The 17,132-nt window shown below is 34.2% G+C and overlaps 1 protein-coding gene across 1 annotated transcript; it reads right to left on the bottom strand.

Moving 5' to 3' along the window:
• Positions 1–395: 395 nt before the first annotated feature.
• LOC137932220 (probable cytochrome P450 9f2) lies at positions 396–15,765 on the bottom strand. The gene is made up of 10 exons (XM_068775821.1): positions 15,523–15,765; positions 13,305–13,468; positions 9,268–9,384; positions 7,754–7,959; positions 7,232–7,367; positions 6,918–6,977; positions 4,971–5,189; positions 3,234–3,331; positions 1,675–1,843; positions 396–773 (listed from the first exon to the last, which is right to left on the bottom strand). The coding sequence occupies exons 1-10, from the start codon at positions 15,729–15,731 to the stop codon at positions 607–609; spliced, it is 1,545 nt and encodes a 514-aa protein (XP_068631922.1). The 5' UTR covers positions 15,732–15,765; the 3' UTR covers positions 396–606.
• Positions 15,766–17,132: the final 1,367 nt, after the last annotated feature.

Genomic DNA, 17,132 nt, shown 5'->3' with positions numbered 1-17,132 from the left:
TGGATCTTAATCATATTTGGAAACAATTTGTTGGAAATCAATGGGAGAGGCGTATATCCAGTAGGGTTCTATAATTGATATGATGGTAAGTAAAGGACCAATATTTAGCCAACTTCCGCACATGCAGTGGTAGTCGTACAACAAAGTGCACCGCCCGCCAGCCCGCTAGCATTACACCATTACTGATAAGTGCCAAACACAGAGACTCTGTGTTTAGCACTAATCTGTGTAACATTGCTCCTGAAGATGCCCCATGGATGGGTGAAACACGTGTTGAGTAATTTGGCGGTGGCGGTTGTGTGATTCGCATTGTTTGCCGCATACGCATTTATCAGCGGGCTGGCGGGCGGTGCACTTTGTTGCACGACTACAACTGCATGTGCGGAAGTTGGCTAAATATTGGTCCTTTTCTTACTTAGGATGGACTTCCGCAAGGTAACGCCTGATTCCATTAAATATTGATATGATGATTATGAACAAGTTCGAGAGGATACCTCATTGGAAATTCTACTCATCACAATGTTTGAGTGACGTATGAATGACATGTAAAATTTCTCGATCAATTACGTCTCTGAACACGCCTCTTGTATATTATTTTATTTTTGGTTACTGCCTTGGCTCCAGTCTGACCCATGATCCTCCCAATGCCTTCAAGTTAAAATTAAACGGTTCTAAAACAATAGGGTCTGTCGTCTTCTTGCATTTTCGTATCTCGAAGTTCAACATTAGATGGTATATTAGGACTTTTATTTCCAAATACGCGAACCTGGAACCTGAAATAAATATATTTAAACGTAGTGACAAAAACATTATAAACTATACTAAAGGATATGTTACTTGCGTTACATACACGCAAATCCAAGTACACTCACATATATATATATATATATATATATATATATATATATATATATATAATGGTTTTAAAAAGTTTAACAATGTCCCAAATGTTGTATGTACATTTGTACGAATCGCAAAATTGTTAATTATTTTTCAATACAGGTAAAGGTTATCAGGGTAAATGGTTATAGATTTAAATGCTTTAAAGGGGTATATATATTTTAGCTTATTTGTTAGCAGAAAGCTGTTACACCCTTTTCCAATAAATCTGTATAAAGTGATCACTCTGCAATATGTTACATTACTTTTTCTATAAGAATGCGCGGGGGCAATAATTTCTGACCTCATAAAGTCTGCAGGTATAGATAGTAAAAAATAATTAATTTTAATAAGTAGTAATTATAATTTTAAAAACGATATTTAGTATAATTTGATTAGGTTATTTATTATTTCTGAAACGATTGATTCTTTGGATATAATAAATTATTAAATAATACCAATTAACCTGTAAAAATTTGCTGTAGAACGAGATATAGGTTGCATTTTTTGTATTGAAAATCAACAGGCGCTTCGCTTTTTCTTTTTATATCATCCTTACTTTATTTATTATTAGATACGACATACATTAATTAATGAATAAGTAGTTTATAATATATGTTTATTTATAAGTATATATCGTCGATCTTTATTTATTTTTACCTATAAATCTAAAAATATGCTAAAACTGCGTTCGAAATCAGCTTCACAAATTGTTTATGAATCTATACTTTTCGTTATATTTTTTTATTACTGATTATTTTTGCTACAACCACTTATAAGTCAATACAAACTCACCAATGCAATTTCTCGGGCCAACACCGAAAGGCATGAACGTGAAAGGTTTTATTTCATGCTTTCTCTCCTCTGAAAATCGTTCAGGGTCAAACACCTCTGGTTTTGGATAATGCTTGGGATCCAAGTGAATCGAATTCACCACGTTATAGACAACATCACCTGGATTCAGCTGCAAATTGAATCATTTCTGTAATAATTCTGTTGGAGGAGTTATTTAAAAAAAATTGGACTTTTTTTTTTCAACATCCATGGAACATTTAACTATATTTAAATTTAAATATATTAGTATTTAGATAGATAAACAATTACGTTCGAATTCGAAAAAAGAATATTTTAAAATTAAACTTTGAAATTTAAAATATGTACTTTTTTTGAAGACAATAAGTTTTCATTTCTACTATCGACATTGTGAAACTGTGCTTGAATATGAGGTATGAAGATCTATGCTGAGATCGTATCAGATGCAAACAGAAATAAATCTCCACTTGTTCGATGCTATTTTGTTTTAAAGAGCATTAATAAATTCTGTATCTTTTAATTCTATTTATTTCAGCGCAAATTGATAGATGTCCCCTATACAATGGTTACGGTAGCGTAATACAACCTTCACATAGTGGGGATTGTAACCGGTGCAAATCCGATATAACCTCTCCTTGCTCCCGAGAACTTTTTTTATGGGTACAATAACACTTTCTAATCAATATATTAAGTATGAAAAGAACCAATATTTAGCCACTTCCGCACATGCAGTGGTAGTTGTGCAATAAAGTGCACCGCCCGCCAGCCCGCTGATAAATGCATATGCTGCAAACAATGCGAATCGCACAACCGCCACCGCCAAATTACTCAACACGTGTTTCACCCCTTCACGGGGCAACTTCAGGAGTTATGTTACACCGATTAGTGCCAAACACAGAGCGTCGTCCTTTTCTTACTTAGGATGGACTGGCGAGGTAACGCCTGATTCCATTAAATAATCAATATATATAAATATATATATATCGATCGGCTAAAGATGTATTTACCTAATACGCTAGTAGGCGTCAATATTATTAAAAAACTTTTGGCAGGTTTCTAAGGACGGCTTATTTATACTTGCGATATTCTCGCGTATTTTGTCTTCTCTTATATATATTACTATATAAAAAAGTGTACATAGGCTACTAAAGAGTATGTGAATTGCTTCATCTACACATATATTTTGTGTAGGTGTGATTCTCGAGTGTCAACCACGAGCTGATAGAGCGGTGTGGGTAGACACACCACTAAGTGGATTAACGGAATAGTTAAGATCGCTAGAAGTCGCTGGATGCGAGTAGTGCACGACTAATCATCGTGACAATCTTTGGAGAAGGCGAATGCCTCAGAGAAGAAGGCTGAAAAGAAGAAGAAAAGAGATTTACTAGAGTTTCAGCTCTAAGAAAAGATAAAGATACATACTGACGTCTTTACAATAGTTTACCCTTTCAAAGTCAACCGTGCTACATCTCATGCAATACTAGATTCGATAAAAGTAATTTATACATTCATTTAGTAGATATCCAAATTAAATCACTTACTTTGCATGGTTTTCCACCTTCCCGTGATGGTGGCAATTCGTATGTCTTCGAACAAATTCTGTCCAAAATCAAGGCAGGCGCCCACCGTCGCAGTGTCTCTAAAATTACCAAAATGCAATCAGTATTCTATACTTTAATTTTTAGCATTTAATTTCTTTATTGTTGTGTATAGCAATAAGCACAGTTATTGCTTCAATAAACAGGTTCATCAGAATGTTTAATAATTTATAACGCATAACTGTTAATAGCAGTGGTAGATCAGCGGTGGAGGAGTGAGACTTGCGATTTTAACCCTTTTAGTGCGGGGCGAAAAGGATGTGCCTATGCGAGAATAACCGGCTGAATTTCAGTTTTCCTACAGCTGGAAAAATGCGCATAAAACCTAAGGAAAAATAATATTTACATGATTCAAAAATCAGCGTACTTTGGATGAAGTAGAAAACAATACATTGACCATTTTTACTCTACTCGTTAAAAATTATATAAATAACAAAAATTATAAATTTTCGTAAAAATAGTAAATGTTAAGTTCCCTCTTACACACCGTATTTTCATATACAAAAAGCCATCTTTTCATCATAATTTATAAACTAATTATTATGTATATCTCGATAAGTTCCAAAGCCACAGCAAATGACGCCGCAGCTAGGATGTCGCTGGAACGACCACCATCGGTGTTCATGTTAGATTTCGGTACCTCCACATTCGATCGTCGTCCGCAGAGTTAAAATTAAAAACTACATTTTTTAATCCTATCATAATGAATAAGATCATTTATGACGTATTATAAATTTATTTTGAAATAAAGTTCTTCCGCAATGCGATTAGTAAAGCACTACGAGACGCGAGTTGATATGTCGGCTGTGGCACTTCCCGCCAGTGTAGCAAGAGTCGATATATCGGCTCCTGGCACTAAAAGGGTCAAGTCGGGGGTTCGATTCCTGAGATACATATTCATATAATTCGCACTTTGAGCATTAATTATTAAGTATTGCCACTACTCGCAAACAATTTTTCAGAGGACGGGTAGTAGCGACCTTTGAATATTCACCTACTGCAAGGTAAAGATACTGATAGGGCTCCACCAAAAGATAGCCAAGATCCAATTATCTTTAAGATCCAGTTCAAGCGGCCTAAGCTTTGACAACGGTCTACCTAGTGGTGGGTCTACCCACACCCAGTCTACCGGCTTGTGATCGTCATTTGAGAACCTTTCTGCCCAAACGAGCGATGAGCCCCGCCCACTCTTACTTCAGCCTCCAAAACAAATGTAATGCTATAGACCAGTGATTCCCAAAGTGGTCTATATCGACCCCTAGGGGTCTATGACAACCTGCAAAGGGTCTACGACAGCGAAAAAAAAATTGAGGGTCCATGAAATGAAAATGGGGTCCACGATAGATCTCAACACATACACTGATAGTACATATTTACTTACATCATACTATCTTATAATATCAAAACATTTACATTATTTATAAAAGTACCTATGAAGTAAAAAAATTATTATATATGTTTATAAAATTGAGTGAGTTGTAGGATGTTGGTATTCGCTTTGTCGTAGCAATGTATTTTGAACATAAACTAAACATCACTGCAGTTAGAAATTTACAGAAAAACAATATCAGGTAAGTAGGGGGTCTACCCAACACGGAAAAACATGGCAAGGGGTCTACGATACAAAAAAGTTTGGGGAACTTTGCTATAGACAATTAAAACTTTATAAAAACCGAGTACCGTTTATAACACAATCCAAATATTTTAATTCGTTGATAGTTTCGTACGTAAGATTTCCATTCTTCTCCGTAAACGCTTTAATTTCTTGGTACAGCTTCTTTTGGATATGTGGATTTATTGCCAGCTCGTGTATGCATAACACCAGTGCACCAGCGGAGGTTTCGAATCCAGCGATAAAGAAAATAAATACCTGGCTGGCCAAATCGCGTTGAGACCATTCTGAAAAAAAAATACCAATCATCATTGATAGTACCGCTAATGTTTTTGTATATTTTGTTACTGCACCAGAAAGATCGTGATCGATTTCTAATAAAAAAAAATATGGTGGACCATTAAAAACAGAAACAATATAACTATATACTAGCGTCATTAACAAAATGTTTTTGTTTGGAGTTTCTCTGTGATCTAATCTGAATTGCGGATATCCGCAGAATAATCAAAATGACCAGCGTAGCTCTAAGAATTGGTCGTTTGAAATGGCAGCGTGTGAAGCACATCACTCGTGTAACCGATGGTCGTAGGATCCGAAACAATCTCGAGTGGCGGCCACGAGTCTGCAGACGCGGCATGGGTAGGTATCCCACTAGGTGGGCAAACGACATATTTAAGGTCGTGGGAAATCGCTGGATGCAGGCAGCGCAGGACCGGGCATCATGACCATCTATACTTGGAGACCTGTGCCTTGCAGTAGGCGTCCATGGGCAAAAAAGAAAAAAATATATTTAAATTTAGAAAGTAATAATTATTTTTTATTAATATGTGGCGAAATAATCACTGTTGTCAAAATGCATTCGCTTATCTGTCAATCCATCGGTCTACGCATGCGCAAAAACTAAGGACGCGCGGCGTATGATTTGTAGGCGGCTGTCAAAACCGCGTCTCACGCCGAAAATATGAAATATAAAAATGGCGAACGGCGTCAAGTGATATACGTGTTGTTGTTTTTGAATATGTATTAAATCTTTAGTGCTTGATGGAATATTGAATTAAAGACTATCTCATATTAATTTTGAATCAATTTTTAATGTGAACGAATGAGTGGTGAAAGTTTTATGTAAATATTTTTTCACTCGCATGACAAATAATTTATTATGGCATTGGTGTGTCTAAAGTTGTAGGCGGATGACTTTTAAAATAATCTGTATATCTTTCATCCAATTGTTTTAATTTTTATGCTCCAGCTCGTTAGGTGTTGTCTCTAACGTCGCCTACCTAACCTGTTAAACTCCACCACAAATACTAGACTATAACTTTGCGAACACTGCTTAACTTTGACACCCGGTAACATGCCTACTAACGCTTCGAAATTCGCTTCGTATTGCTCACAAGACGTCTGAAGAAAACTCTCTTCCTTCCACCATCCTGAGACCTGTCTTCTAGATGGTTCGACGCGGATGAGGTGAGGTAAGGAAACAAAAAAGACATCTGAATAAACCTCTGTTATAGACCGTACTTTATTTATAACCCCCTGCTAGCTGCAGTGAAAAATACAATAAAGCAAGGTACGCACAATAGAGGCCACATAATAATATAACATCAATTATCTCTCCTGCGGCTTTTTGATCTCGCGCCGTCAGCCCCGACCGGGTCGTTCATAAAATGCATTCTTTGTTTTAGCGTTGTCCTTTCTACGATATTTAAGCAATCTTTACTGTATTATCTATGTAAAGTTCTTACTCTAGATAGAATCAAAATCAGCAAGAGAATAAGAGATTGATGGATGATAAATAATTTATTGAATTTTATTACCATGCCGTTTGTGAGCGATGTCATTCATATCGCCCTAGTATTTTAAGTCACAATACCCTATCACTATGCCACGGCTACAGAGATGATTGATATTATTATTAATAAGTTGCTAATACATATATTTATAGCAGTTTCAGTTCATTCTTTGCTGTCTTAAATAAAATAAACTAATTATAAGCAACTTACGTTTTACAGGACCTTGTCTTTTACTGTGGTCTTCAATTTCATCCTTATCCGCTTCCTCTGTTTTCAAATTACCTGGTAAATAAATGTACATTAAAGAAACATATGACCAAAGGTTCTCTTTTCTCTTAAATAAGGTTCTTCTTTTATATCGATGTTGTGGATAATAGACATTTCAATTCTACTCAGTGTTAGAGATATCGTCATATTACCTATTTTAGATTTAAATAAATATTGTTCCATTTGGCGCCAAATTGGTATTTAAAAATCGAAGCGCTCTCCGATATCCTCGTGATTATAAAACACTAATTTTTTGTTTAATGTCGTACCTTTAGAGGCTTGCATTAGCAGTTGAATCATATCCGGTCGTTCTATGTTATTCTTCTCTCTATGCTCCATCGTGGTAGCTACCAAATCATCGAAAAACTTCGTGTATTTCTTTGAAAATATTTCAAAACCAAAGAACTGAAAATAAATAAATGAATAAAAAAACTGAAAAAAAAAAAGAATAAATTCACCAATATATTACGTACTATATATGTTCATTAGTTATAGACATAATAACTCTAAATGGGCAAATGTAGGCCATTAAATTTTTCCGAGATTTTTCTAAATTAAAATTGATAAATATTAAAGTTAATTATTATTTACTATCTGTCAATCTATCGTGTTCTAATAGAAGAAATAAATTAATGTATTTCATTGTGATGACTTTATATAGGCTGATTGATACTGATAGGTGTGAAATCTTCTAAACTTTTCTAAAATGAAAATTACATTCACCCCTTTAAAGTGTTTATAAACCAAACATCCTGTATATAAAAATAATAATAGTTATGTAAAAAGCATACTTTAATCACTGATGGAAACACGCTCGTTAAAAATAATAGGAATCTCTGCCACGCGGTGAAATTAAAAAGTGTTTGTCCCATTTTGTAGAATTCGTTCTCTTTTTCTTTCACTGAGTTCACTTGGTAGCCGAAGGCGGAAGAGGCGATGACGTCATTCGTGTATCGTCGCATCAAGTCTGCCACGTCTATGTCTTCCGTGGTATGTTCTAGAATTAAAATAAAGTACATTTTTAATATCCCATGTTTAAAAATTTACTAACAGTATGAATAATATAATTGTAATAAGATGTTATTATACATATAATCCTAAATATATTCAATCAAAAATAAATCTTCCTTTAACAATCTTATTAGAATTTTTAGTTGACCATAATGCGTGGAAGTTGGTTTATTGACCATTTACATGATTGATATAATAATGTATAAATAAAAAATTGTTAAATTTCATTTAAAAGAGCATCTGTTGAGTTCCTGGTCGGCTATTTTCAACAGATCGGCATTCCGAACCTGTAGTAGATTACTACTCAAAATATTTAAATTATCGATGATTTTAAAGCTCGTGTAAATACCTACTAGAAGGACCAAAAAGACTGAGGACTATGATAGTCGCAGGTTTGATTCCCGGGATACAATCTTATTTAATTCACACTTGATGCATTACTTACAAAATTACCACAGCTCACAAATAAGTTTTCATAGGATGGGCAGCTGCGTTCTTTTCGTGCCACAATACCACACAGTCATCGCCAACTGTAGCCTGCCAAGTGTGGCGATTATGATACATCCACGCAAAGATATCTTTGAGGGAGACCTATGTCTTGAAGTGGGTGTCTATAGGCTGAAGCGATGAATCGACATAGCTGAAAAAGCATGTTGGAAATGACCACATAACGCACAGATCCGTTCTGTCCGCTGAAGCCTTATGGACACGAGCGGAGACCACGAACCGATAAGCGTGGCGTAGATTCATCACTCACAAGGTAGAAATGCTGGCCACTTCGAACCAGTCTTAGTGAAAATCTATGAGAGAGCTGTGGATTTCCTACTATTGACACAATGATGATAAAGTTCTTATGCTGCTTAGGTGAACGTTTCATAAAGTAACTTGGCATAAAGGCATCTGAGAATGGAATTCATTCAGGTCGAGTACTTATAACTAAAAAACTAATAATGCAATTAGATAGACAAGGAGGTATATAACCAAAGACAATAATTAAATTCTGCAGTGACATTAAAGGAAACCTACTGGGATATTTCGGGAGCAAAGGAGAAGCAAGAAAGGTGATGTGTAGAAGACTAGTAAATCAGAGGATAATTGAGACATTATAACGGAAAATAGAGGAATGTATGACTGAGATTATGACGGAAAAAAGGGGAGCAAAAAAAGAATATAAAGAAAAGTGAAATAATTATTGAATCTTAAAAACCATGTAACTACCAAAAGAGGGATGACTAAGTAAAAATAGAAAAAAAACTTGGATATTACTTCATTGGGTAGAAGAACGGAATCTCACCTTTCAGATGTTGTATCACGTTACGGCTGATCTCTGTCATGAAAGGCATCAACTGTCGCATCTTAGAGCCCGTGAACGCCGGACTAAGCGTGGTACGCATGTCACGCCATTTTTCATCTGATAACAAATTATTTTGATATTATACTTAAAAATCTAAATATCAACTAACATTCGTCTTTACTAACATTAGATAAATATGAATCGATTTATTATGTAACATGTACGTGTATTATTATCACGTCATAGCAGACTTAAGTTAGGCAATTTTGTTAAGAAAGATGTTTAGCAACCGTCGCAACATAGTAATACTCGTATTAAAGAAGTATACATAGATGGAATTTTCGGTAAATCTTGCTAGAATTCATCCTTGCTTTAATAATGTAGAAATAAGTCAGATGGGAACCTGTTTCTTCTAATGATGGATAAAATTTTTATATGAAAGTAAGAATACCTTTTTTAACTTATTGGACAATAATTTTTTCTTTTATTCGTTTAGAAATAGATAAGGTAATCGTATACATTACGACGTTTTGTTCAAACCAGTAGAGCTGTTATGTATTTAATCGGTGAAAATCTAGACGAAAAACTAATCGTTTTATACAACTTCTTTAGCTGTTTTACTGTTCTATTTACTAGAGGTTTAACCTGGTCAACTTCCAAGTCTTCTTCATATTCGGCTAGAAACATGGACAAATAAAAAGGCAGATCGAGATCAGACAGATGCTTTGAGATGTGGTGCTGTAGTAAAATGTATCGAGCCCATTCTGCTTGATCTCATATTTGATTTATAACGTTATACAGATCGATTGATTCCTTAATCAATCGATCTGTATAACGTTGTAAATCAGGAGATCTTGTTTCAGGAGTTGGAGAAAGGCGCGGTATAACACCCTCTGACTTCCAGGTCTCCGACTGCGGACGGGGAACTCAGATGTCCTTTCTCTCTCTCTCTCGGCAGCCTCCTTCTGCGACATCACTTTTTCGCAGAAGATTATACCAGCGCTTTACCTAGACCCTACGTGAACCAATCCTAGAACTCATTTTTTTATCAACCAATCACAATCTCTACTTTACAACCAACCACGCGTGTCGTTTGTGTGAGAGCGATGGGAGATGTGTGCGACAGATAAAGTTATATAGCACTAAGTGAAATATGCAGCAGTTGTTATTACTATCGCGCGTCCGCTTTCAGCTCCCATATCTATTCAGCTAAAATGTCTTCGGAGGAAAGGATGGCACCTTTCTCCGAAAACCAAGTAGATATCAATTAGTCAATACAATTCGTCAGGCGCTGATAAATGCGTATGCGGCAAACAATGCGAATCACACAACCGCCACCACCCAACACAGAGTCTTTGTTTGACTCTGTGTTTGGCACTAATCGGTGTAACATAACTCCTGAGGATGCCCCGTGGAGAGGTGAAACACGTGTTGAGTAATTTGGTGGTGGCGGTTGTGTGATTCGCATTGTTTGCCGCATACGCATTTATCAGCGGGCTGGCGGGCGGTGCATTTCATTGCACGACTACCACTGCATGTGCGGAAGTGGCTAAATATTGGTCCTTTTCTTACAGCTAACAGTGTCGAGTAACAATCGAATATAGCCTAGCTACAGCGCGTACAGCAATCGCGCACATTCACCCCCTTAAAGTATTTACTCTTACACATGTACATGATATCGTAAAATTATATTTTCAATAAGCACTTTATTTCAATTCATATTCTTTGATAGTTGTTGATAAACATTAAATATCAACAATCGTATGTCAATTATAGATTCAAGTACAGTAATTGCGCGCAATATCCGTCTGTTTGTAAAAAAATAACTGTTGTTTACATAGAAACACTTCAATTATCTGAATAAAGATAAGGTAATTGCTCTTGATGTTAATGTTCGAAGACAAACAAGAATTATTATAAATCGTTTCAAGTAGTTGATAAAGTTATTTAAAGTGCTTTACTGTTATAATGTTTTATAACATAAGAAATGTGTGGTAAATTTTGTACTTTGCATTCTGTTTTTTTTTTATGACCCCCGCTATTGGGGACCTCTCGTACCCCTATCTTGTGGTGGGACAGGGTCTTTTTTGGGCAATTTTTTTTTTTTTCACTTAGTTTTTTTTTTTAGTTCCGTTCTCTGCTTCCATTCTTCACATGATCTTTCATTCCATTCTTTTATACCACATTTCTTCTTCATTTCTTTTCAAGATCATGGGAAGTCGCTGGATGTAGGCAGAGGGCATCATGCAGTCCTGAAATGCGCGGTCGACATGATGATGGTTATAGAACTTAACTTAGATCCCTTTGTTGATCTCATCAACTTTTGGCCATTTAAAATTTAAGTATTTTTTTATTTGTTAGTCTGTTGAACAGTTATACGAAGTCAGTAAAGTTTTTTTTTTTAAAATATTAAACTATTGAACGAAGAAGACTTTATTTCTATTAATACATGGGAAATTTCAGTTTATATATATTTATATATGTATATATTTAAAAAGACGATTTGATATCTGATGGCAGAGGAATCGTCATAACTATCTAATAACTGATTATTAATATTTATTTTCTTATTTTAAATACTTCTTATACAACTTATGTGTAACAGTGAACTTAATGACAAAGCCATCATTTACTTGTTAACAGTCAGGCGGTACAGACAAAAAATCGATCTTACTATGTATAAAGCATATTTATATTAGTATATTATATATGTAGGATGTGATTTGAAAACAAATTTGGAACAAAATTCACTTAAATATTTGTCAAATTATCATCTTTAGACACAGACACGCGTTATACCTTCCTTCGACTCTTTTACACTTTGTTGTCATCTTAAACCAAATGTTACTATAATTAAAAATGTGCTTAACTAAAATATAATCTAAACCATACATATATATATATCCTTCTTTTTAAGTATACATTTATAAACTACTATTTATGTAATTATAATAAGTATAGTATTTATATAAATACCATATGAATGTAATCAATTCACTTTTTTACAACATTTGGTCACTAGCCCCCTATGTATCTCTGCATCACCTTAGATTGACTGGTAGAGAATGCCTAAAGACATTAAGTCTGTTTGTACAAAATTTGTTAAAGGTGTATATATATATAAATAAATAAATAATATTCAACTTAATTTTGTTAAAACACTGAATTGTTTCTTTTATAATGTAACAGCGTTGTGCGACTTTGGCTTCACTTCGTTGTATAACAAAATTTAATTATATTTTCTAATTTATTTACTAACTGTATCGTAGCTAATATATAAGTAACAGTGAGTTTAAAAGAAATTAAAATTGTAAATTTACTAGTAGTGTTGTATTATCATGTTATGTTTCGTGTAAAACGTAATTTAAAAACTTGACATTTTTAGGACCTCGCTAAAAATAAATAAGACACCCATGATTTAAAAAATTTGTTGAATTCCATTAAGTTTTAAATAAATTACGATTTAAAGTAGGAATAGTTTAAGAGACGTACGTAAATATTTCAAAAAAGTAAGCAAAAAATTTTTCGGAAATATTAAATGTATGTAGTAAAACCAAAGGTACGGACGATAATGTCTGCGGAATAAACGTAGGTTCTTCTTTAAAAAAAACTATTATATTTATTTATACACCTGAGAAATAGGTTTGTGTTGTTTTTTTAAGTTAGATATATGAGAGTTTCCGAAATCACTATGTAGAAAATTCTAACATTAGAAAACATAACACCACATGACTTGACTACAAATATATATATATATATATATATAAACATCTTATATAAAAAATAGCAGAATAAAACTGGTAACATTTTAAAACTCGTCTAAGTGAAAGGCAATAACTTAAAATACTGAATTATAGGTGGGCACGACAGATTATGAGTTAGAACAATGGGCACAGAAGGTTTTCGAACGGTATTTAAAACAAAATACGAAAACAACAGAATCTAAAACTATAAGTCGATGTACATGTCTGTTATAATTTAGAGAATTTTGATCGAATGTTATTTATAAAGTGGTTATATAAAATTTTTACAATTACCTTTCATCAATAAAAGGCTGGCTCCAAACAAAGGCTCTACATCTTCAGGAACAAAAGCTTTGTGATTGACGAAATGATCAAAGTCTTTAACAGTTATGTGCTTAATTATCTCTGGATCTCGAATGAGTATGATCGGCGTTGTACCTTCTATATAACCCACGTACCTGAAAATGAATCAAAAATTTCGTGTTGATTATAAAGAATAGTTTTAACGATCATAGAAACTTTGTGATGAACATATGATTGATGCAAAGAATTGATCTGAAGTAGCAGTAGACGAGGCACGTCGCTAGTACAACTGATGGCGGTGTGGGCAGGCAGGGTAGTCGTCCAAATAGGTGGACTCGGACACGCGTCTACTGGTTCGTGGTCACTCGAGAATCAGCCCCAACCGCCATCGGTTGCACGAATGATGGGCACCTGTCACTGCCACCTCAGATGAGCAATTCTTCGAGCTACATCGAAGATAATATTTCCTCTGTGGATCTTCTCATTTCTAAGTAAGAAAAGAACCAATATCTAGCCACTTCCGCACATGCAGTAGAGGACTCTGGGTAAGCCAATCGCTACGTGGACCTATAGTGATCAGGGAATTTAGATGGAGCAAATGGGATGTATGGAAGAAGATTTGCAAAAGATGTAATACAGAACATGTCATAGAAAGAGTATGTAAGAAAAGGACTAATCGATAGCTACTTCCGTTATGTAGCAGTAGTCGGGCAACCAAGCACCAAGGACTCGGTGTTTGGCACTGATGGGTGTAACATAACTCCTGAGGATGCCCCGTGGAGGGGTGAAACACGTGTTGTGATATTTGGCGGTGTCATTTGTATGATTGCATTGTTTGCCGCATACCCATTTATCAGCGGGCTGGCAGGCGGTGCATTTTGTTGCACGACTACTACTACATGTGCAGAAGTGGCTAAATATTGGTCTTTTTCTTACTTAGGATGGACTTCCGCAAAGTAACGCCTGATTTCATTAAATACTTCTCGTTTCTAATTCGATCTCGCAGCGAAACTGTAAACATAGCTGTCTTCAATGCTCTCTGGCTAGCCCTGACTCTTCTTATAAGGCCCGTCGTAAGTGACGACGTCTCAGATAAGGATATAGCAGGATGTCGCAGCTTCCGACCGAATTTTCAATAATTGAATCATCATATAAATTCGTACATCCTGTTACGTAAGAGGGGACAATCCAATTTTCTTTGCCTGTATACGCCGAGATAAATGACCCTTGTTATATATTTCATGTGATTTAAATATATCATAGTGCTGAATCGTGGCGCGTCTTATGGTTTAAAAATAGATGTACTTTTAATTTTTTTTGTTTATAATAGTTTTTAATTTTTATCTTGTGAAGAGTTGTTGTTTATCAAAGGTTGATAACCTATAGTTATCGTGAAAACGGAATGATTAATGCATAAATTTGTAATATTTTCATATTTGTTTTATTATATTGTCAGGGGACAGGGGTTGTTGAATTTTAAAGAATCACTTAACGCGGCAACCGTTAAACATTTATTAATTTTAGATATTACTTCTTTTTGTACTGTGAAATGTTTTTTTACCCAAATATAATAGACTCGTATACAGGATAACAACAGGTGAAGAATCTTTATAAGGTGTGATGACACATTAGCCATCAATTAATATAAGGTATGTATAAAATAATCAATAGTTTCAAAAATAATAAATAACGTAATGACACTTATATACGTATGTGTGTGTGTGTGTGTGTGTGTGCGTGTGTGCGTGTGCGTGCGTGCGTGTGCGTGTGCGTGCGTGTGCGTGCGCGTGCGCGCGTTTGTGTTTGTGTGTATGTGTGTGAGTGTGTGTGTGTGTAGTAAGAAATACACACACACACATACACACACATATATTTATATATATATATATATATATATATATATATATATATATATATATATATATATATATATATATTTGGCCTACGTTAGTAATCACTTCGAGTACATTTCCGTGTTAGATATGCAAGGTCAATATGTTTTTAATAAATTTTTCACTGACTTTTTTAATTTCATCATCTTCAATCCTTCCTTTATAAGTATCACCTACAGGGAGATAATATAAAACATATGTACACAATTTTATTTATTTTTGTATTTAAATTTATACATTCCATTTTTGTAAAGCTAAAAGTTAACTGGTAAACATTTGTTTTATGCATAGTGTTAATAATTAATTAAAAAACTTACTTTTCATCGGGGAATTCCCTATATACAGCGTCGATCTCATCAATAAAATGCCTCTTTAGGAACGTACTTCGAACTATATTTCCAAATATAGGTAAGCCGGGATTATATTTCAAACCACGCTCATCGAAATAACTGTGCACACGTTTGTACGTGTAAATGAAATACACGATTAACGCGGTAAGAATAAATATGAGGATTTCTATAATCATTTCGACCGCTGTCAAATACCGCCGCCTGTGTGACAACTAGAATACGAATGATAGCGAAGTCATGATTGTGGCGAATAAAACAAATTGCAACTCAAGGGCGCTTACTGGCTTTGTTCGGGAGACAATTGCGTATATTATAACACAACTTCTAGTAAGACCATATATACAGTACATAATATGTTGAAGATTATTTCATAAAATAATCTTGACTCGTCAAAAAAAAATTTTTGTACTTCACTTGTTTTTTAAGTTTCTAATTTTTCGACATAAACAAAAGAAAATTGTTGTAGTGTATAAGACCATAGTACATAATATATTAAAGATTATTTCATATAATAATCTTGACTCGTCAAATAAAAATTATTTTTAAACTTCACTTGTTATTTATGTTTCTAATTTTTCGATACAAACAAAAGAAAATTGTTGTAGTATATAAGACCATATATAAGTACATAATACATTGAAAATTATTTTATATAATAATCTTGACTCGTCAAATAAAAATTATTTTTATACTTCACTTGTTTATTGTTCCTAATTTTCGAAATAAACAAAAGAAAATTGTTGTAGTATATAAGACCATATATAAGTACATAATACATTGAAAATTATTTTATATAATAATCTTGATTCGTCAAGTAAAAGTTATTTTTATACTTCATTTGTTTTTTATGTTTCTAATTTTTCGACATAAACGAAAGAAAATTATTGTAGTATTTAAGACCATACATAAGTACATAATACATTGAAAATTATTTTATATAATAATCTTGACTTATCAAAAAAAATATTTTTATACTTCACTTGTTTTTTATGTTTCTAATTTTTCGACATAAACATAAGAAAATTATTGTAGTATATAGTTTATAATAAATTTGTTGTTAAATACAAGACCCTAACACAACAGCAAAGTACACTGACGGCGTCCAAATTCAAATCGGAGTTCAAATTAAAATTCGCAGAAAACGCCCAAGAGTAGTACATAAAAATATTGTCGCCGTAATGATCAACAATACGAAGCATGAACTATACATGTTTAAAACAATGAACTTTTTTTAAGACAGACATTAGTTTCTTTTTAATAATAGCGCTTTGAATAAGTTGGTAGTTACTAAGACAAGGATTCTGGAAAGGGGGGGAAAATAGATGTAAAAGAGTCGCCGCCGTTGTCGTTTCAACCCATAGACGTCAACTGCAAATAGTAAGCCTTCCTCAAAGATATGTATGCGGGGATATATCATAATCGCTACGCTTGGCAGACATGTAGGCGATGATCGTCTAGTGTTTTGGTATGCAAAGGACGCTGATACCCATCCTGTGAAAACTTGTTGTTGCGAATTAAAATATATAAGACTGTATTCTAGGAATCGAACCCGGGCATACTATCGCAAGTCTCAGTCC

This window comes from Battus philenor, unplaced genomic scaffold, assembly GCF_028537555.1.
Source record: "Battus philenor isolate CCGP_79_NKW_IND1 unplaced genomic scaffold, ilBatPhil1.0.hap1 SCAF_9, whole genome shotgun sequence".
Classification (NCBI taxonomy): domain Eukaryota; kingdom Metazoa; phylum Arthropoda; class Insecta; order Lepidoptera; family Papilionidae; genus Battus; species Battus philenor.
Note: the sequence above shows the minus strand (reverse complement) of the source record. Positions and strands in the feature narration are given on the sequence as shown.

What these genes read in the sequence shown, in the direction of transcription:
- LOC137932220 (XM_068775821.1), bottom strand. Translation starts at nt 15,731, where the DNA reads ATGATTATAGAAATCCTCATATTTATTCTTACCGCGTTAATCGTGTAT. An exon ending in AGGGAATTCCCCGATGAAAA is followed by an intron (nt 13,469 to 15,522) that starts GTAAGTTTTTTA and finishes ATTCATTTTCAG; the next exon opens with GTACGTGGGTTATATAGAAG. An exon ending in CGTGATACAACATCTGAAAG is followed by an intron (nt 7,960 to 9,267) that starts GTGAGATTCCGT and finishes TTTTAATTCTAG; the next exon opens with AACATACCACGGAAGACATA.